This window comes from Acipenser ruthenus, chromosome 31, assembly GCF_902713425.1.
Source record: "Acipenser ruthenus chromosome 31, fAciRut3.2 maternal haplotype, whole genome shotgun sequence".
Lineage (NCBI taxonomy): Eukaryota > Metazoa > Chordata > Actinopteri > Acipenseriformes > Acipenseridae > Acipenser > Acipenser ruthenus.
In genome coordinates, this window is record NC_081219.1 from 4,498,067 (window position 1) to 4,520,280 (window position 22,214).

At 36.8% G+C, this 22,214-nt stretch overlaps 2 protein-coding genes across 6 annotated transcripts in view; one reads left to right on the forward strand and one right to left on the reverse strand.

The window, feature by feature from the left end:
• LOC117396730 (serine/threonine-protein kinase Nek6-like) overlaps positions 1-5,286 on the forward strand; it is a 173,430-nt gene extending 168,144 nt beyond the window's left edge. For all 3 annotated transcript variants that reach the window (XM_033994876.3, XM_033994877.3, XM_059005701.1), the window contains exon 10: positions 3,715-5,286. In XM_033994876.3, coding sequence (XP_033850767.3) covers positions 3,715-3,825 — 111 coding nt within the window. In that variant the 3' untranslated portion in view covers positions 3,826-5,286. The remainder of the gene's footprint in view (positions 1-3,714) is intronic.
• Positions 5,287-7,597: 2,311 nt separating this feature from the next.
• The window catches only part of LOC117396654 (proteasome subunit beta type-7), a 55,160-nt gene continuing 40,543 nt past the window's right edge, over positions 7,598-22,214 (reverse strand). The window contains exons 7-9 of one of the 3 annotated variants that reach the window (XM_033994770.2): positions 9,714-9,865; positions 9,209-9,229; positions 7,598-7,843 (exon numbers count right to left, since the gene is read on the reverse strand). In XM_033994770.2, coding sequence (XP_033850661.1) covers positions 7,732-7,843; positions 9,209-9,229; positions 9,714-9,865 — 285 coding nt within the window. In that variant the 3' untranslated portion in view covers positions 7,598-7,731. Of the gene's footprint in view, positions 7,844-9,208; positions 9,230-9,713; positions 9,866-11,086; positions 21,016-22,214 lie in introns of those variants that run through there. The other 2 variants (XM_033994771.2, XM_059005702.1) reach the window with 2 other exon arrangements.

Here is a 22,214-nt window from a genome sequence, read left to right on the forward strand (position 1 = left end):
CGCAACTAAAACAACGTGGAACAACGGTTCCACAATTTTCAAGGCTTTTCCAGGTCAATCCACAAAAAACAATCCAATTTAAGGCTTTTCAAGGCCTTGAATATTAGCAAGTGAAAAGCAAGGCTTTTCAAGGTTTTCCAAGCCGCGTACGAACCCTGCTTCCAGAGAAGTAGTTTTTATGTTTTTTTTTTAAATATTATATATATATATATATATATATATATATATATATATATATATATATATATATATATATATATATATATATACAGTACTGTGCAAAAGTTTTAGGCAGGTGTGAAAAAATGCTGTAAAGTAAGAATGCTTTCAAAAATAGACATGTTAATAGATTATATTTATCAATTAACTAAATGCAAAGTGAGTGAACAGAAGAAAAATCTAAATCAAATCCATATTTGGTGTGACCACCCTTTGCCTTCAAAACAGCATCAATTCTTCTAGGTACACTTGCACAAAGTCAGGGATTTTGTAGGCATATAGTCAGGTGTATGATTAAACAATTATACCAAACAGGTGCTAATGATCATCAATTCAATATGTAGGTTGAAACACAATCATTAACTGAAACAGAAACAGCTGTGTAGGAGGAATAAAACTGGGTGAGGAACAGCCAAACTCAGCTAACAAGGTGAGGTTGCTGAAGACAGTTTACTGTCAAAAGTCATACACCATGGCAAGACTGAGCACAGCAACAAGACACAAGGTATTTATACTGCATCAGCAAGGTCTCTCCCAGGCAGAAATTTCAAGGCAGACAGGGGTTTCCAGATGTGCTGTCCAAGCTCTTTTGAAGAAGCACAAAGAAACGGGCAACGTTGAGGACCGTAGACGCAGTGGTCGGCCAAGGAAACTTACTGCAGCAGATGAAAGACACATCATGCTTACTTCCCTTCGCAATCGGAAGATGTCCAGCAGTGCCATCAGCTCAGAATTGGCAGAAAACAGTGGGACCCCCGGTACACCCATCTACTGTCCGGAGAAGTCTGGTCAGAAGTGGCCTTCATGGAAGACTTGCGGCCAAAAAGCCATACCTCCGACGTGGAAACAAGGCCAAGCGACTCAACTATGCACGAAAACACAGGAACTGGGGTGCAGAAAAATGGCAGCAGGTGCTCTGGACTGATGAGTCAAAATTTGAAATATTTGGCTGTAGCAGAAGGCAGTTTGTTCGCCGAAGGGCTGGAGAGCGGTACACGAATGAGTGTCTGCAGGCAACAGTGAAGCATGGTGGAGGTTCCTTGCAAGTTTGGGGCTGCATTTCTGCAAATGGAGTTGGGGATTTGGTCAGAATTAATGGTCTCCTCAATGCTGAGAAGTACAGGCAGATACTTATCCATCATGCAATACCATCAGGGAGGCATCTGATTGGCCCCAAATTTACTCTGCAGCATGACAACGACCCCAAACATACAGCGAAAGACATTAAGAACTATCTTCAGTGTAAAGAAGAACAAGGAGTCCTGGAAGTGATGGTATGGCCCCCACAGAGCCCTGATCTCAACATCATCGAGTCTGTCTGGGATTACATGAAGAGAGAGAAGCAACTGAGGCTGCTAAATCCACAGAAGAACTGTGGTTAGTTCTCCAAGATGTTTGGGCCAACCTACCTGCCGAGTTCCTTCAAAACCTGTGTGCAAGTGTACCTAGAAGAATTGATGCTGTTTTGAAGGCAAAGGGTGGTCACACCAAATATTGATTTGATGTAGATTTTTCTTCTGTTCACTCACTTTGCATTTTGTTAACTGATAAGTATAATCTATTAACATGTCTATTTTTGAAAGCATTCTTACTTTACAGCATTTTTTCACACCTGCCTAAGACTTTTGCACAGTACCGTGTATATATATATATATATATATATATATATATATATATATATATATATATATATACACTAAAAGGGCAATCCCAAAGGGTCTAGGAATAAGAATACGAAGAATATGCTCAAAAGAAAGTTACTATGTAAAACAAAGAAATGTATTAAAAACAGTTGTAGCATTCAAAAGAGAAGCTAATTTAGGTGATATTTTAGTTCACAGTAAACATAAAAGAATAATTGACAAAATAGGTTCTACGAACATGTGCACTAGTAGGTGTAAAGTGTGTAAATACATAGACAAAAGTAAAAATATAATTAAACATAAGAACACCACATATCCACTAAAAACGAATACCTCCTGTAAAAATAGCAATGTTGTTTATGGAATAGCCTGTGAAAAATGTGATGAAATCAAATATGTTGGAGAGACTGGAACTACTTTATATAAAAGAATTCAGAACCACCTTTCATTAATTAGAAATAAAAAAATGAATGAACCAATAGTACAGCACTTCACCAGTCAGGGACATGACATAAATGATGTAAAGTTTGTTGTATTAGAACAGCTCAAATTAGACAATACCACATATAGAAGAATAAAAGAAAGTAAATGGATAAATAGACTGAACACGATTATGCCAGCGGGACTCAACAGAAAAGAATGAACTAATTAACTTCAATAAATATATAACATTTAAATAAATAAACAAAATTCATTCAAAAGTTGTGCATACTGATGCGCTGAGGAGGCCAAATCTAGACTGATCCTCAGAGCCAGCATTGCATGATATAATAAAAATATAAGTTTATATAAAGTAGTGTTAATTAGAATTAATACAGATTCAAAGATAGAAGTAGAGATGATGTCACAATATATAGAACACCATTACATCATGTAAGAATAAATCATGGATTTGAATGTAAACAATAACAAGTAATTGTCATGCTGTCAAAAACCTATAAATACCTCCAATGTTTGGATTCAAACACAGGCTCCCTTGAGAAAGATATGTACAACATATCGAAACGTTGGGCAGCTGGCTCTTTGAGCTAAATATATATATATATATATATATATATATATATATATATATATATATATATATATATATATATATATATATATATGCAATTGCAAGGGCATTTAATTTGTATGTTTCAACACAAAGCGGCTAGTCAGAATCTGCATTTACACTTTCATCCCCTCTCACAGACTGTGATGAAATTGCTCGGGAATAATCAAGGATGTTTGCACTGTACAAAACCTTCATTTCAACGGCATTCGTTCTATATAAAATTAAAGGGACACGACTTGGTAAAGTTTTGAGCCCAGTCGGCTTATAAGAACCAGGCGAGCGTTGATCGACTCGACTGCATGGCCTCTTCTCTTTCATAAACATTCTCATGACAGTCTAATCTAGCTAGATAACACACAACTCCACCTAACACATAAAGAATGAAAGAAATACAGAAATGCATTGATAACTAAAAATGACAGAAGTAAATACTTTCAAATCAGAATTTCAAGACATCATTCTTAAAAACAAAACATTACACATTTTAAATACAAACAAAGTGATTTAGTGACCATTACTTTTAAAAACTGTTTTCCTTGAGCATTGATTCTGTTGCAGTGTTTTTTTTCATAATTTTTTTGCCCCTTTTGAAATCAGACTAATCAGACTTTTAATGACCTAAAGCATGACCGATCTTAATGTCATCATTCTCAAATGTACATAGCTGAGCTATATTTTCTTTTTGCAGCCTTTAGTAATGTTGTTATAAGGGTATAATAAATCACCCCTGGAGGATGCTGCTTCTAACCCTAATCACTGTAAATGTTCTAATGCAGCGTGTGTTGTTTCTTCTCTTAGCTGAGAGCGCTGGTGGGTATGTGCATAAATCCAGAACCGGACCAGAGACCTGACATCATTTTTGTCAACCAAACAGCCAAGCAGATGCAAGTCTGGAGCACCAGCACCTGATCCATCGTCTACTTGTTCAGAGACAACCAACCACATTTTGGTCTTACTTGAATTTTACCAGAAGATGAAACGCTTCGTGAAACTCAAAATGCACCATTTTTGTGGAAACCGTTTATTTTAAGAAGACCCTGAAATGCTTGGGCAAGCGCAGAGTGGTACTAAATGTCCAGCGCGGTGGCGATTACAGTTATAACATTTTTTTAAAAAAGTCAAATTTGTATTACTTTCATTATGTATGGGCCCTACTCGTGAAGCTCAAATCATATATATGTGTGATCTTATCTGATTTTAAAAATGAAAACTAACATATTAACAAGTATGCGAGCGCTCGTATTTTACAGCAGTGTGACCTCGCCCCCTGTAATGCAGTGGTGACCCTCACTGAAGATCTTTATTTTATACCAATTATGTATTTTACCTAATTTAGCTGTTTAATTTCATGTTTAGGTTTTTTTTTTTTTTTTAAGGCATTTTGATTAATAGTTTAATTGTGGTTAGAAAACCTCTAGTTCTGTATGAAGTCCTTCAGAGGGCATCTCTAATTTTAACTGCCCTCTTCTATTTTATGAGCTTCTACGTGTACATTGTATTTTCGTGGTTTGAGCTTTAAGTTTGAATATTATTGTACAGGCCAAAAGTTTTGCATTACCTAGAATTTTCGAATTGAGAAATACAAATAATAATTTAAAAAACCACATGAACAGCATGCAATCAAATAATCTACAAAATTATATTGCAAGTCTACTGGAAGCCAAAATAGTACAGTATTTTATGTTAGATTTTGAAATGTCATATTTTTCAATTTGTCAGTTTCTCATTAAGTATATGGAAAAAACTACAAAGCGGTATGTAATTCAATATGTTAACGTAACATTATTCAGCAGGTTTAAATTTGACTTTAATCAAAATAAGTTAATTCTGTGGGGTGATGCAACACTTTTGGCCATACCTACATAGAATGGGTTTTGAGTGTGACTCAGCCTTTGGGAATGTGTACTGCACCATGAATCAAAGAAATAATTAAAAACAATGCCCTTCTCTTCCTGAGTGGGGTTAAAAAGACGTAAGCAGAAGTATTTTCTAACTGTGAAATCAATCAGAAATGTGAACTATTATGGGAAGTGTACATTTTGAAGGCAGCGACATAGGGATTGTAGGATAAAAACATATATTAAAAAATATATATGTAATTTCATGATTTCATGCAAGATTTACTAAAAAGATTTAATCAAATTAATTGTTCAACAGGGGATTTAACATTGACGTCACTGTGATTTAAAACTACTGGAATCACGTTCAAGTGATTGCCTTCTTATTTTTTCTTTAGAGGTGATAGAAAAAAAATCTCAGTATCAAATGTAAGGCTGATTCTGACAAGGTGTACTTTGGGACTTTCAACACTTGTACAATGAACAACAATGCTTCTTTTTAATGTTTGAAATAAACAGATTTGTCTCAGAATTGTTAATGCTTTGTAAATAATGCAGAATTCCCCTAGCATGACGATCCAAATCACTGGTAGGATTTAGGTTTTAAGCACTGAATTAATGGTCTACCATTTGTTTATGAAAGTTTCATTTTATTTATTCTGTACACACACAATCCCTTTTGTTTCTTTATTATTATTACTACAACAACAAAAGCATCTGTATTAATTGGGGGCTTTTTAAAAGCAATTTTTTGACAATTGCCTGTACACTCGCGATCGACGGGGAATGTTTGACTGCAAAATCACCAAAAGGGACAACGGTAATATATGGTCAATTGTACTCCATATAAAAGATTTTGAACGCAATTAGAACAGACCTACATCCATGCGACAGAGGGATTAGAATGGTGTCCTAACTAACTTAACTTCTTACTTAATTTTTGTTTTAAACACTTGATAACTGTTGGATGAAAGACAAGACGCATACAATGCTGGGTACAGCACACAGCTCCCCTAACACTACTGCAGCTATGACACACCGTGTCTGTCACCCATAACTAAAAGACTCAATCATTAGTGCTGACACTCTTTTGGTCCTTAGCTTTAATTTGGGATATGTGGATATTTAAAACACAGCATTATAGATGACAAGATGCTGCTGCTGATCCTACAAGGGATCCAAATCACTTCCTGCGTTCTAGCTGTGACACTACTGCATAGATACCAGGATACAGCAGCTTATCTACTGGATATCCTTGTATTGTAACCCCCCCCCCCGATTTGCTCATGTCAAGAGTAATACATTTATTGACTGTTCTTAAGTCACATTTTGCTTATAGAAAGGTTAACAGTATTTTCAAAAGTAGAATTTCTATTTGCCTTTAATGACCAAGGAACAAGCTATCAGGAATGGTCTGATTTAGAGAGGATTACCACCATTATAGTACAAGCAGCTGGTGTCAACATTGTTAAGCCTTTTTCTAACTGTGCCATCTAGTTTCAGTAGGACTCGAGAGCGTCTGACAACACAACACAGCACGAGCAGCACAAAGGGAAAACACTCCTATTTTTATTTCAGCACAGATGATCAGAGGTGGTCCGACAGTCTAACCATTCTCGTTTTTTTCGTGGTTTGACTTAGATGTAAAAATTCAGGCTTATTAATCAAACCTCAAAACTTGGTACTGTTTAAATTTCTTTAGCTTGCAACAGGCAGAGGGGTGTCTTTAGCCAGGAAGAATCTGGCTAAATGAAAGACTGGACAGCTACAATTTACTGGTGAAAGAACATGCTCCTAGCATGCTGTGGTCTACTGTTCAGTGTCACTTGAGAGCTCATTCATAATAAAACACTCAATGCCAGTATGTTGAACAAAGTAAAATAAACTTTAAAAAATGACAAGACAAACATTTCAACTGGTCCTTCTCAGTGTCTTCATATGGGCCCTGCATGTTAAATATACAGTCTAAAGTTATATCTCTGCCAAATGCCATTTAATTAGGAAGTCAACTTTTTTGTATTAATCTTCTTAAGACTGAAGTATAGGATTACTACCGTAAACTGTCAAATGTCAGCCTAATGTGAGATGTGTGCAGCATTTCTCTGAATTGACCTTTTCTGCAATGTTCTTTATTCTGCCATTCATTACTACACTGGTAGAACAATGTTGTGTCCGCTGCAGTCAGATTGGAAACTCATAAAATAGACAAGCAACACAATAACACATTGCCAGTCGATTTGGGTAAATTATGTTGACATTAGCTACTCAAGCTGACCTCTGACTTATCAGAGCTGAAGCTTTATCATTAGCTGCCAGATCTATGTGGCATGGTCAATACAGCTAGCATGAGAAAAGGACAACAGTTTAACAGTACTACAGTGCACATGCTGTGTGCAGATGCAGACTAGAGAAATATACATAGTACTAGCATCATCATCATGCATGTGTAATTTATTAATAATAATACTAATAATAATAATAATAATAACAACAACTTACTAAGTGTATATCGAGTACGAGCAAACTAAATGAGAAACACCATTACCGAAATAGAGATGAATTAAGAGCAGACTGAGAAACTCATTGTAAAATTGTCTGAATGTGTACAGGAATCTCTGTACCTTATCTGCAGAAATTGAATGTAAAATAGTAAACCCAGAAATTCACAGTTACACTCCACTGACAGGGTGGATTTCTTAAAAACTAGGCAATTATATTAAACCAGGTCTGCAATGTGCTGTGTTAAGAAACTGATGATTTTTGTAACATCACACTTGCCTTAAATTACAGTCTTTTGGAACCTTATAAAACATATAAAAACAAACCACACATTCACACAGCAATCTTCACAACTAGGTTTAATGATAAAACAGATGTAATATCAACACATGAGTTCATCATCACAGAGTTATTAGAAATACACAATAAATCAGATTTACCACCATGCAAACTGAAGCCAAGATATAAAAGAGAGACTTCAAGAAGTGTCCATTGTCTGTACAACCTCCTCCACTAACTCAAGATCCAACGGGATGATGTTTTTTGTCAGAACTCCAGTTGTTCCTCTCTTGTACTTGTAACTGCCAGATCTATTAAATATAAAAGGAGATCGTTAATACCAGCAGTTTGCTTTATAAGTACAGAATACAACTTCAAATAGAATCACTGTTAGACAAGGACAAGATTAGTACACACAAAAAAGGTTTTGTTCATTAAATTAATGAGTGAGAATGCAATATCTTACCAAGAGTAAGTAGTGTGGTTCTGAAAAATACAGCATTACATCCCCAAATGTTTCTACAACTGTTTAAATAACGTACCTGTAATTTTTCTTTTCATTAACATCGACAACTTTACACTTAGAACTTTAAAGTCTGTTTCAAAGCTCTTTTCAAAATGTCCACTCTAGTGCAGTGATAGTGTAAGGATTGTTGCCCACATTTTCAAACAAGTAACACATCAATAACGATCCATGATGTAATATGGAACAGAAAAGCCAGAGCATTTTTATATAAAAATAAATAAATAAATAATAAATAATAATTTGCACTTCCTGCAGTGATTTAGACAAATTTTAAACCCCAGTGCACTCGAGCAGACATTTTAAAAACAGATTTGAAACAGGCTTTAAAAGTTATAAGTATAAAGTTGTCAGGATGTTAGGAGAGAAAAAAAAAAACCCAAAAAAACCCCACACAACCACAGGTCCGTTATTTACACAGTTGAAGCAACACGTGGGCACATGTAACGCTATATTTTTCAGAACACCGCTACTAACTCTATGACAGTGCCCACAGAAATCATACTCAAGATACGCAATCTGCTGTTGCTCGAGGTTTAAGAGCTTTATAATATAAAGCATTTGTTTCTTATCATTAATTGAACCAGAACAACATTACAGAAGGACCTGTGCATACGCATCTCCCAATTACAGCTTGTGACGTTCCAAAGACTCAGAGTAGTAAAGCCTGGTCTGTTGTCTGGGGATGAAATGATTTTCAGTTACTACTAGTCGAGCACATTTTAACTAACCCTTGGAGAGAATGGAATTTGTTTTTACCACTTGGGATTTCATTTGGCATTTTGAATCTTCCAGAACAGACAAGGGTTTAGTTTACTAATGGGAAGATACGGTCTCTGATACTAGGCATCATTGCATTCACACCAAACAGTGAAAGGATCAGATTTCATGCAGCCGATTCCTCTGACTGCTGCATGAATCCTTCTTTCAGAAAGAAGCAAAACCTAAAACGTTCAGAGAAAAATCAAATTACTAATTTGTGGATGAAGTATGCCTAATAAGAACTGTTATAATTAGGATATAAGAAGTTAGAAGGAAGACAAGCTCACCAATCTAGGTACAGTATTTATTATACATTAGTGATGTTAGACTGTCTGTAAGAACCACCCACATCAAAAACATCTACCACTCTGCACACACAAGGTTTACTCACTCCAGTTGGGCTTCTATTTCACTAATTTATAAAATAAAAAAACAAGTATAACATTATTGGTGGTAACCTTTCCCATTAATAATAATAATTTTTTTTTTAAAAAAACCTAACGTTCTTAGATATTTGCATGGTACAGCTAGAAAAATGATATAGGACTAAATATTTGAAAATTACACCAGGATATATGAATGAAAATATGTTATATATTAGTGCAGCCTACTGTTCAATCTACCCCACCCAGTGCAGCTACAGTACTGAAAGAGATCTCTGCATACAGTACTTAGTTTACTGTGGTTGCTTGTGCATATCTTTGTAATCAAACCTAGTTACCTGGTTATTTTCAGATCACTTTTGCAGATCAGATTCACGTCATGTTTGACAAATTAGGGACTATCCATGAAATAAGAACTTGTTAGATTGTAAGCAACAAAAAGCATATGCCAATCGTGCACGCAATGTGGGGGAAATCCACAAAGCATTTAGGACACATGGGAACCAGACTCACCTCACGCCTTTCTTGTTGGCCTCGTCATGTGGGCGGATATAGTCAATGTTGTTTTTGGTTATGACACAGAGATCAATGTTACTGCCGGAGCCCAGGTCATTGAAAATTCCAGCTGCAATGGCATCTCGCACCAACTGCTTGGCTTCACCTTCCTAAAAAATAAACACAAATTCAAAGTCAAACAGTATTTAAACTATTGCATGGAATTTGCACGAGAACATGACATGGCATATTTTGACATAAACGGAACATCCTGTAGCTGATCCGTCACCCATGCATTTCCCACTACTGTTGAATTCATTCAAAGTGTTGTCAGAACTTCTATTGTTTATCGGATTCTATTTACAGGAAAATGTGATCAACATATTCCATTAATAGAATCTGTCCTATTTTAAAAGGGACAAAGTTAAAATAATGCACATGTATACATTTTAATATAAACATGCTTTATGTAATAGGTATAAAAACACAATACAGAAATTAGGCAGCATTACAAATCAGATAAAATAAACAATTTTAGCATAACAAGAGAAAAGCTGTAAGTGAAATTAAAAAAAAAATACCCCAAAAAATAACATCACATATTGAAACTAAGGGGATGTATACATTTAATTATAATTTATTTTAAAACAATCTGTTAATATATTGGACAGGAGAAAGAAATTAGACAGTGAAAACATAAAAATCAATCTTTTTTTCTGGTAATTCATAAAATAATTGTTACAATGCACACAATGTATTTTTTTTTTTTAAAGCAACAGCTCCCTCTATGGGTCACTGGAGGAAGTTGCAGCAAAAGCAACAGCTCATAAAGGAAGTACATGTTTCTAGTGACATACTGTACAACCCCACAGAATCACATCCTAAACAATCCCTGGAATACACAACTTGTCCCAATAGGCCGTGCATCACGTACTGTTGTATCAACAGTAAACATTTCTGTGATAGCTGAGAATTCAATTGGGCATGAATTGTTTGCTCTAAATAAAATCCAAGTCTTACAGGACAGTCTATTCTGGATCCCGCTTGAATTATTTGCCTGATAATAGGACTGTCCCCTACATAATGTATGAAATTGTATTATAACTTGCATTTTCCTTCTACCTCCTAGGACTTATTTGTAAATGAGACATAGTGACCATGATCTGGCAAAACAGTTTTAAATCCCTTTTAGTGATTGATCCCTTATAGCAGGGGTTCTCAAACTGGGGATCGCGGGCATGTCTGAAGAGGTTCTCAAACAATTTGGTATATTCACTAATTTATTTTTTATTACCTTTATGCACATCGACTTACAAAAACAGCACGCCCTCCCTATATTACTATGAATTGGTACGTTCTACTTTCTACTCCTTCCTTCATATCTGTAGTCACGCCCAGGGCTTTAGAGAAGAATAATTTTTTTTTTTTTGGTATAAACTCCACATGTGTAATAGCCATTAGTAACAACACTGGAAGCTCATCAAATAACATACATTTTTAGTGTTAAAATAATGTTTTAATGGTGTTGCTATTAGGGATGGGAATTTTAAACATTTAAAACGCATAAACTCTAAAGAAGTGGTTAAACGTTGAATAATATGCTAGACATATAACTGGTCACATGACAAATTTCACTGAACATGTATTTTTTTAAATGTATTAATTTATCATCATATACAGCAGTCCTTCACGTATCCGACTGCTGTGGTGCCACAGTAAGGGCGGATATTATAAAAAGGAAGGGGTTTGGCAATTGCTTCCAAGTAGTTTTCCTAATTGGTGCAACAGAAAGACAAACTGAGGCGGGTTTTTTTTTCTCGGTCGAGCTGGCACTTCACTAGTGCACTCAGTGTTCATACTGTAGTGAGTGTGGTATGGTTCAGTCCACATAGGGCAAGAAAAGCGTTTTTTCTGACATGTTATATATTTGTAATAAAATTGCATCTCTAAACAAAGGAACGAGGCAAAAGCATGTCTGGAATTATTTTGAGGTACCGGATGAGAAAACCGTAGTAAGTAAATAATTATGCCAAACAAAATTGCCGCACCACAAAACACAAATTCAATGCTTCATCATTTGAAATGAAAACATTTCAGAATTACTGTGGATGGAGTTACTGAATGCAGTAAAAAGCAAACATCTATAATAAACAGAACGCTCCAGATTGCTACTGAATATGTATTACACATTTAAAAGGACTTTTTTTCTCCCAATATTAATTCAGAGAACGCATAAGTGTAAATGAATTATGTATAGGCATTAACTTACCAGTACACTTTTACACAAATCATTTGTTTAAAAAAATAAATAAATGTATTTCCAGTTTGTGGTAGGGATGAAATTTCCACGATACAAGTAGTTGTGAGCCCACTCTCACGATACACTGATTATCATGATAGTAGTGGTTATTTTTCAATTATTTTAATTGAATGAAAAGAAAAAAAAAAGTTCTGTCTTTCTAGCAAGAACGAAAAAAAAATACAAGCACACAGGTGGAAGAAAAATAATCTTAATGAAATTGTCCTCATATTACCATCATTAATAGTTCCAAAAAACGATACCTTCATTTAAAGGCCCTTAAGGCCTTCACACACCAGACGCGACTCGATTTTTACTGGAGCGACACGACAAATTCGCTGTGAGATCACTGTGCACACTAGAAGCTATCACAGACACGACAGCTGAAAATGTGTAGTGCGTGTGGGTGGTGCCGTCAGACCAGGCAATGAATAACAATGGTTGTATGGGCAAAACGACGCTGCTGCGCTCGTATTTAATAAATTAACAAAATAAACACTTTAAAACAAAACAAAGCAAAGGGCACTCCGGCCAAAGTAAAACAAACACTAACAATTCTAAACAAGTATAATTTAGATATAGCAATTGTTTCTCTATTTAGACTCACGTCTCGCCTCTGACACTCTCTTGTAGCGCAGAAAGCTGCAGGTTTTTATACAGGTGACCATCTCCCGGTTAGCAACAATTAACCAATGAATTAACTCGCGAGAGGGTCACCTTTTGCGTGGGGTTTTTAAATAAATAAACAAAACACAAATGCATGGCTTTTCGCCTTCATCTAAAATAATAAATAATCATGTCGGACGGCTTTCATCCGTCTGCACATAAACACAATATATTTATATAATAATAAAAATAATAATAATAATAATAATAATAATAATAATAATAATAATAAATAAATGAATACCTAAATAAATAATAAAACACACACACAAGGGGTGGGCACCCGGTCACAAAGTGAAACAGGGCTTGATTTCAAACCACATGACATGAAGCTGTTCTCCGATTGCTCAGTTGTGTAGTTATCGCACGACAAATTCGCAAAAATAGGACCAGGTTCTATTTTTTTTACTTGCCACAAATTGCCTACCAGCTAGCTGATCCTTACTACAAAACTGCATTTAACATCACTGATCGTTTATTTATTTTTAACGTTATTGAATATTGTTAAATATTCATTATCTAACTGTTCATTTTGAAACTCCAAAAGCAGCGCAAACTACATAGTCAGTTCTCTTCGATGTGCACAATTTATTTACACGCTGTTTGCCAGGAATACAAGCCTGTTGTCCTGCTCTGGATTCAAGGCGGCACACTTTTTTGTTTTGTTTGTTTATACAGTGAATACACAGAGGGGCGTACTTACAAAGCATTTTTCAAATCTGATTCGCTGGTAGGTTGGGCCCAGCAAACCATTTGCTAGTTAACACGAGCAGGAGAAAAGAGAGCACGCCCACTGCTTGTCTGGCAGAAATAAGAATATAATAAAGTTTACAAACGATAGGAGGCCATTCGGCCCATCTTGCTCGTTTGGTTTAGTAGCTTATTGATCCCAGAATCTCATCAAGCAGCTTCTTGAAGGATCCCAGGGTGTCCGCTTCAACAACATTACTGGGGAGTTGGTTCCAGACCCTCACAATTCTGTGTAAAAAAGTGCCTCCTATTTTCTGTTTTGAATGCCCCTTTATCCATTCTCCATTTGTGACCCCTGGTCCTCGTTTCTTTTTTCAGGTCAAAAAAGTCCCCTGGGTCAACATTGTCAATACCTTTTAAAATTTTGAATGCTTGAATCAGATCACCGCGTAGTCTTCTTTGTTCAAGACTGAATAGATTCAATTCTTTTAGCCTGTCTGCATACGACATGCCTTTTAAACCCGGGATAATTCTGGTTTCTCTTCTTTGCACTCTTTCTAGAGCAGCAATATTCTTTTTGTAACGAGGTGACCAGAACTGAACACAATATTCTAGGTGAGGTCTTACTAATGCATTGTAAAGTTTTACATTACTTCCCTTGATTTAAATTCAACACTTCTCACAATATATCCGAGCATCTTGTTGGCCTTTTTATAGCTTCCCCACATTGTCTAGATGAAGACATTTCTGAGTCAACATAAACTCCTAGGTCTTTTTCATAGATTCCTTCTTCAATTTCAGTATCTCCCATATGATATTTATAATGCACATTTTTATTGCCTGCGTGCAGTACTTTACACTTGTCTCTATTAAATGTCATTTGCCATGTGTCTGCCCAGTTCTGAATGCTGTCTAGATAATTTTGAATGACCTTTGCTGCTGAAACTGTGTTATTTTTATTATTCCTATTTTTGAACAAGTTTGCTTACTATACCAAAATCTAAATCATTAATGTAGATTAGGAATAGCAGAGGACCTAATACTGATCCCTGTATACTGTATCTAGTAGGGCAGGTCGTTCGGTGCAATTTCGCTGACAAACTTAAATGTCATTAACTATGTGCGTTACAAAAATGTATTTATTGAAATCGATTATCCAGTATTTATATCTATGTATATAATGAGGAATGGAATCTATGGAAAAATGTATTTTTGATTTAATCGTAGCAGCCCTAGTACACACCAATGATTTTAATCTTATTTGGAGAGAAAAGCATCTGTTCTGCTTCCAGCCATGTTGAGTGAGTATGTGACTATCGTTTTCTACGATTATCGAATAATTAAATGTTCACGATACGATTATCACGAATATATTGTACTATCGAAAAATCATTTCAGCCCTAGTTTGTGGCACCAATCCCTGAACAGTAGATTAATATAACAATGCATTGGAATCTGTGTATGTGATAGATTGTGTAACACATGCAAGGTGTGTTTTTATTAATATTATTGGTTTGGTTTTGTTCTTTGAATATAATACAAAAAAAAAAAAGTTCACCGGTAGTTTAGTTTATTCACTTTGTGCCCACAGGGCCAGCACAGGTACATCTCAATAGTACAAAGAGAATTTACCAAGATAAAAATAATAAAACAAATGCTTTTAAAAAGACCAAATTTCCATTGAGCTTTTTTTTTTTTGTGCACGGATGAATCTACCAATTAAATCAACTAACGTCCATAAATTAACTGATCAAAAATTTGAATCAAGCGACAGCCCTAATTTCAATATACCAATGGAAACTTATAATTTAAACTTATAACATTCTCAAACAAATTATTAGGAAAAATCTTTTGTAGCAAGTTTTGTTTTTGTGGATGATGGGAAAAAAAGACACAAGAACCTTCCTCACAATTGTTGTGCTTGATCTTGGTGAAAGAACCTGCTTTCTCCCAGACCGTAGTTAAGTCTTGGAAAATACTAACCAGGGCTAAATGTAATATAAAGAATGTGTGTGTATGTAGATATGGTTTAAACGCCAACACCTACATAGCATTTAAACGTTCATAAATGTGTACCAAAGACATATTCCTAGTTGCTATACACCTATTTAATTTATCCTGTGCCAAAAATCATCTCTGCTCTTAATGTGCCATCATTTAGAAACCAAGCATCCTTCCCTGAAGGACAAACCAATTGATTTTTTCCAGAGGAAGTGAGCGAATCTGAAAAAAACAACAGGATGTCATTTTTCAAGCAAGCAGTGTGAATACTAAAGCTCTCTGTGCATCCTACATGATGGCTTTAATGATAGCAAAACATGGTAAGCCCCTCACCATGGCTGAACCACTATAGCACCATGTGCGGCTGACATGGCAGCCATTATGCTGGGACCCGATTCACAAGTACATTAAAAGTTATACCCCTTTCAAACGATTCGGCTGCATGGCGCATTCATGAAATGAAATGGCTTCTGACGTTCGTGAACAGCTTTACTATCCAACTCGATGAGTCGACTGATGTGTCAGGGGCTGCACAGCTCTTAGCTTTTCTAAGGTACATTTACGATGAGGCTGTAAAAGTGGTGCACATGAAAAGGTCAACCAACGAATGCACATTTGTTTTCTGTGCTTTGCAAAGAAATGGGTTCTTAACATCAGCAATTGCTGTTTCATACTGAAGAATGGTGGCTTTCCCGTGGGAAGATTTTGACATGTTTGAGCCGAGCCGAGACGAGAAGCAATGTTTTTTCTGGACAAACAACGATTTCCTTATGCTGGACTTCTCCAAGATTCACAGTGGCTTGCAGTGCCTGCTTAACTTGCGGATGTGTTTGATTGGCTAGGTTAGTCCCGTTTAGAGGAAGGCTGTGATGTGGTGCTGGAAGCTTATTACGTTAGTCCCGTTTAGAGGGAGGCTGTGATGTGGTGCTGGAAGCTTATTACGTTAGTCCCGTTTAGAGGGAGGCTGTGATGTGGTGCTGGAAGCTTATTACGTTAGTCCCGTTTAGAGGGAGGCTGTGATGTGGTGCTGGAAGCTTATTACGGAAGTCCCTCTACCCAGTTGTACTTATTTTGGCAATGCAGAACAACAACCCCACATTGCAACGCTGCTTGTGAGGCACAGGGTTTTACTGTGCTGCCCTGTCCTGCATTTCTACATGACTTAAAGCCCATCGAATATCAATTATTTCTATTTGTAAATAGAAATAATTGATACATGGTTTGTGCAAGCAATCTTTTTAATTTAAGTCAGGAACCCTTGAAATAATGTCTATTATTATTAAATTGGTTACATTTTAGTTAAGACAGGGCAGTGTTATCCTATCTGTAACTCAACACAGGGGTTTACATGCCAAACTCATCCACATTTGTAGGAATCAACACTTCTGAGCCTGTGCACCTGAATCCTTAAACCCCAACACAAATCCTGCTCCAAACTACTTTTCATGCAGTATAGAGAGGATTTGGGAATTGATTCGTCAAATAAGTAGCATGAGTCCAATTGGATATTATAAAACAAGGCAACTGCTGCATGTCTTTCCTGCAAGCAGGAAATATATTATTATTATTATTATTTATTTCTTAGCAGACGCCCTTATCCAGGGCGACTTACAATCGTAGGCAAAAACATTTCAAGCGTTACAATACAAGTAATACAATATATGATTTCCTAAAAGCTTTCTAAATGATCATTTAGCCTAAATGAATACGGTCTTCGTCACATAGCCTTGATGTAAATAAGAAAAACCTAACTGCACACAGCATTTACAAAGCAATAGTTGAGGTATTCTGGGAGTAGCAGTCTCATGGGCCTCAGCTTTTTTCTTTAAACGAGTTCACACCAGGAGTGATGTACTGTAATACCAGTCAGCTGTGACAGGCAGCCCTTTATAGCGCTATCTGTTCATCTCCATCACCGCATCGCACAACGTGTCCCCAGACTCCAATGTACAACTCCATTGACTGCAACATGACAAATGGGTAGCACTTGCAGAAGGCACAAAAGAGGGGCAGATTGGCCATGTAACGGTCACCACAGCTGCAACGCAGCACTTTGGGGGAAACGAAACCCGAGCAAAGTTCATTAAACTGACCACTAATTTGTCTCTTTAAATGGCACCTTAGGAATATCACTGCATGGGAGAAAACAAATAACACGGCATGGTTTTCTAATCTGAACTGGTGTTTGATGCATTATTTATAATACAGAAGACTGCCTGCATTTAATATTGGAGCTGCTCATAGCATCTTTAAAAGATGATTTATGTGTTGTTGTGCTATTAAACTTCATGTAGCTATAAAGTCTGTGGAGATTTAAGGTAGTAGTTTAATCTGCCACCATCACATCACAGTACAGAAAGAATGCATTAAATCTTTGCTTTAAACCTTTTATATAGAGTTGCAACCGGATTTTATTGCAGCTTACAAACTGATAGATTACCACTATATCCACGAGTTGGGTGTTTGTATTACTAATGGTACAGCACTAGTTATTTAAGTTCCAGCCATCTAGAACTTCCTGTCAAGCTACAAATACTCTTGTAAAGCAATAGGCCAAACACAGCTTTCCAAGAAACTGGAAGCATATACTGCACTTTTCTCAAAAAATAAAAATAAAAATAATAAAAATATAATACACAGGCACTATTCATTAAGTTTTTCAAGTGTTACAACACTATATCCACTTCATAAACAGATGATACAAATGAAAGGAGCAATGAACAAGACTTTTAAATCCAATTCCTAACTATTTTAGCATGTTTTTTTGTTTATTTTACTGCTGCTGTTATGTTCTTATTCAGTTAACTTTGCCTCGAGGTTTATTTTTTATTTGTCAGTCTTTCACTTTATTTCAAGTTGCGAGACGGTGGCAGACAGGAATATATACAGGGTCGATGAACGTGTGGACTTGTAGCGTTCATGTGTGCAAGTCAAGGGCAAAGTGCATGTTCTGTAATAATATCCCCCCCCATATAGTGTGTGGTTTATAGATAATGGTGGGGGTTCACATAATCATCAGGTTCTCACTTGAGTACCAGTAGGGATTGGTACACACCAGAATTAGGTGTCATCATCCAAGTCGCTGTCTAGCTCCACCTCCTTCCACAACAGTTCAAACAATTGGGATGGCAGCGTCAGAGACCACAACAATAGTTTCTAAATGTTTAAGTAGGTCGGGATTGTTGGTTGTAATCCTACCATCCTACACCTGTCCAACGTCCACCTTGATGCAGGCAGTCCCCTTGGTGGGGGGGGAAGTGGCTTTGTCACGGTCCACTCCACTGACCTGGCAACATCAGATCAGTTCCTCTTTCAGAAGGTGGTGGTGGCTTCTCCCTTGAACAGACCAGCAGCCAAATTGTCCATAAATTACTACTTCATCATACCCATACAAGCAGTCATGATCCCGACATTGAATTAACAAATCATCACGCATTCTCGCTTATTTCAATATCCTACCACCATACTGTTGCTCTGGGGATTCAAAAGCAAAACCCCAAGCACTTTGTCACTATTAGTGTTGCTGAACACGTTAGCTTGACGACACAACGGCATTTATATAGGATATAACTGAGGGCCAAAATGGTAAGTAAAAAAAATAATATACAGATATACAGTATATATATATATATTTATTTCTTTTTTTTAAGACCTCACATTTAAATGTAACATCTTTCACACATCGACAAAACATCTCTCACCCCCGCTCAGTTTGGGAATGGAGGGCTAAATAGAGATCCCTGCCATCACTGGTTGTTGCAAGGGCCCATTAAAAGAATTATCGATCTTATGAACTGGAGTGGTTCCACCTATGGCTCTCCATTTTTTTAATAAAAACTTGAAGCAGCCAATGACAGCGCTAGTAGGGAGGGACTAGTTAGAACCCTCATGGAGATTGTTGACAGAGCCCGGAGACCCTGAGTTTCTGGGAAAAGTCCAGGTTAGGCAGGTACGGCTCACCTTGCAAGCATGAGCCACCTTGCTGCCTATGAAATGCTTTCCTGTTAAACGTACCGATGGCAAGCCTTTGCGTCTCAAAGAACAATCCAGGCAATTCCGATTCTTTCTTTATTGGTTCACATGCGTACCAGTCATGTGAACCCTTGTGTGTATGTCTTATCGCTGTTTGTTTTCAAACACACACTCCATAAATGCTGGCGGGTGTGCTATATAAGACTTACAAAAGTACAAGACATAAATAATTCCCACGCCCAACCAATGTTGAGGCATGTAAAGCTAACCCAAGGATTACTCCATTTGGTTACGTGTGTATTAGTTCTAGCTTACAGTTCTAAAGAATATCGCTCCTATCTTCTCACAGCAATATCTGGCTGATGAGTTAGTTTCACAGTGAAATAGTATACACTTTAAAAAGGTAATCTTTTCATAATTCAAGTCTAATGCTGCACAGAGAAATGTTGGTCCCTTTACTGCAGTGAGCTATATTTCAACCAAGCAGACAGACCCGGGTTTGCCAGATAGGAGCACCACACAAGTACAACAAACCATCTTAACATTTCATACCAGTAGAAAATACGCCTGGGTTTCTATTTAACATCTGCTGTCTTCAGGGTATTGAACCCCCATGAGACGCTCTTGATCTGTAATTGGGTAGTATACTGAATTAATCAGCAGTTTATCTTATTTTTAATTAAAATAATGATGTCATACTACTACTTACATGGATTTACAGTTGTCTCCAACTTCAAGTAAAATTTAATTTGTACTTTCCAGTTTTTTAGATTAAGCTGTATGTGTTTATGTAAAATAAGACATTGGGGTTAAGCCCTATCGCAATTAAACCAAACTCTTGTCAACAGGTGTCAACATGAAGTGTGTATTTTGCTTCTACATACTATTACACAAATATGTAAATGGCAGTCTGTCAATTCAATTTCAATAACCACATCCTCACATACATGTTGTAAGGTCTGGCAAAATCCGAGCCAGAACGTCTCTGAATCGACAACAGAAATTAACAAGAAAAAATGCAATTCAGATAAGAGGTTTGTATACGATTTAGAAAACTCTTTACTCTTACACCTGGCATGCACATTGTCCATCCTGCACGATTATGAAACGAAAGATCAACCCAGAACTAAAAGAAAAAGATTGTAGATATAAAAAGTACACTGGGCATTGGCAACACACAATTAATAAAAACTGAAATAAAAAAAGCCCAAGGATGTTTCTCTGCATAAACAACCCTTCATTTCCTCGACGGTTTTCTTCTACTATTTGTTTGACTGTTAGGGGGATTTGGTAGTTGCAGTATTGTCCTTTTTGGAAATAGACAATACGCAGTCAACAATACATTCATTGCACATCCAACTAAATTTAAGAATTTAAAACAAATGTTGAACACCCCTCACCATAGAAAGACAAACCCTGAAAGCAGAACACAGAAATAAATCAAAGTGATTAAACATGCCTTTAAACTGGCAATTCTTGCATTTACTCCAGCACTGGGCTTAAAGACCAAGAGGAAGATAAAGTATTTTCACAGGAGCACTTCAGCGAACACTGATCGTCTTCCCTTTATCTCCAGGACTGCTGTCTCACTTCAGCAAGCAAACCTCCCAGCGAGTGGTCAGCTTCCCATGCAGTTATTAAACCTCTGAATGCCAGCCGGGGGATCAGCCTGCAGGCTTCCACACCTGAGCCCTGTGGCATGGACACAGGCACTTTAGATCAACATCACAAATAAACAGCACATTCATATGCAGCTTGTCATTGCACCCAAGCTCCCCATCAGACAGATGTCATCTAAATGAGATTGATAAAGAAAAGATAAATAACCCTGATGAAGAGAATTCATTGCTATAATTCTGGAACAATACATTGCCTTACATTTTAAGGACCAATACATGCAATCTAATACATTATGCAGAATATTTAATATGTTCAAGAGATTATGAAAATGTTGTTCTATCCCTATGCAAATGAACTGGCTATTCACATCCGATACACTGAACCAGTTTAATATATAGGCACCAGAACTATTCTCTTGAATGAACCTTCTACTTTAATGTTCAAGGTAGATCTTATAGCTCCCCACATGACAAATTACATCATTCTGCAGTAGTTGTTTGGTACTTGGCATCACAGTTCTGAAGTGGCTTCAGGGCTTCAGGGCTGAAACTGCTCATATCTTCAGCAATCCATAAGTGTTCCTCTGGAGGCTGGCACTTGCCTCATGATAAAATACGACTCCATAAATCAGGATGCAGAAGTGGCGCTTGTGCACTTCACCATCTATCTTTGCGGCTGGTCTCTGAAGGGTGTTGGGTAGAGCTTATATCTCAGCGGAGCGACCAGAGACCGTGCTATCATGTAGCTGGCATTGACAAAGCATGTGCTGCTTAAAGACCATGCTAAGGCTGAGGGTATATAACAAAAAAAAAAAAAAAAAAACACACCGCACAGATCCTGCTTGTGCTAGTATGCCTTAGGCAGCAGCAGAATCTGTTGCGACTCATCTTCAAACAGCAATGATCCAGGGCTCTAGAAGCCTGCAGAAACTGGCTAAGCCTGCGGCCTTCATTTCGTTAAGTTGAACATCTTCAAAGTCTAGAAATATAACTGTAGGGCACAGCAGCTGCCATGGCAGATTTGATTCGCTCAGCTTTCAGCAGCTTGCAACTTGAGATCCTTGCAAAATAATTTTTGAAGTTGCCATTATTGCCTGTCACAGATTTATAAATATTGTGCGCTATCTGCTGTGGCAAGACTCTCGTGGGACACTTCAGTATGCCCAAAGCATAACAGAATGAATAACGGTCTCGATTCTTCAAATGAATGCTAAAATTTACTTTGTTCACATATTGATGCAGTCTGCAATCAACTTCAATAGCACATAATGT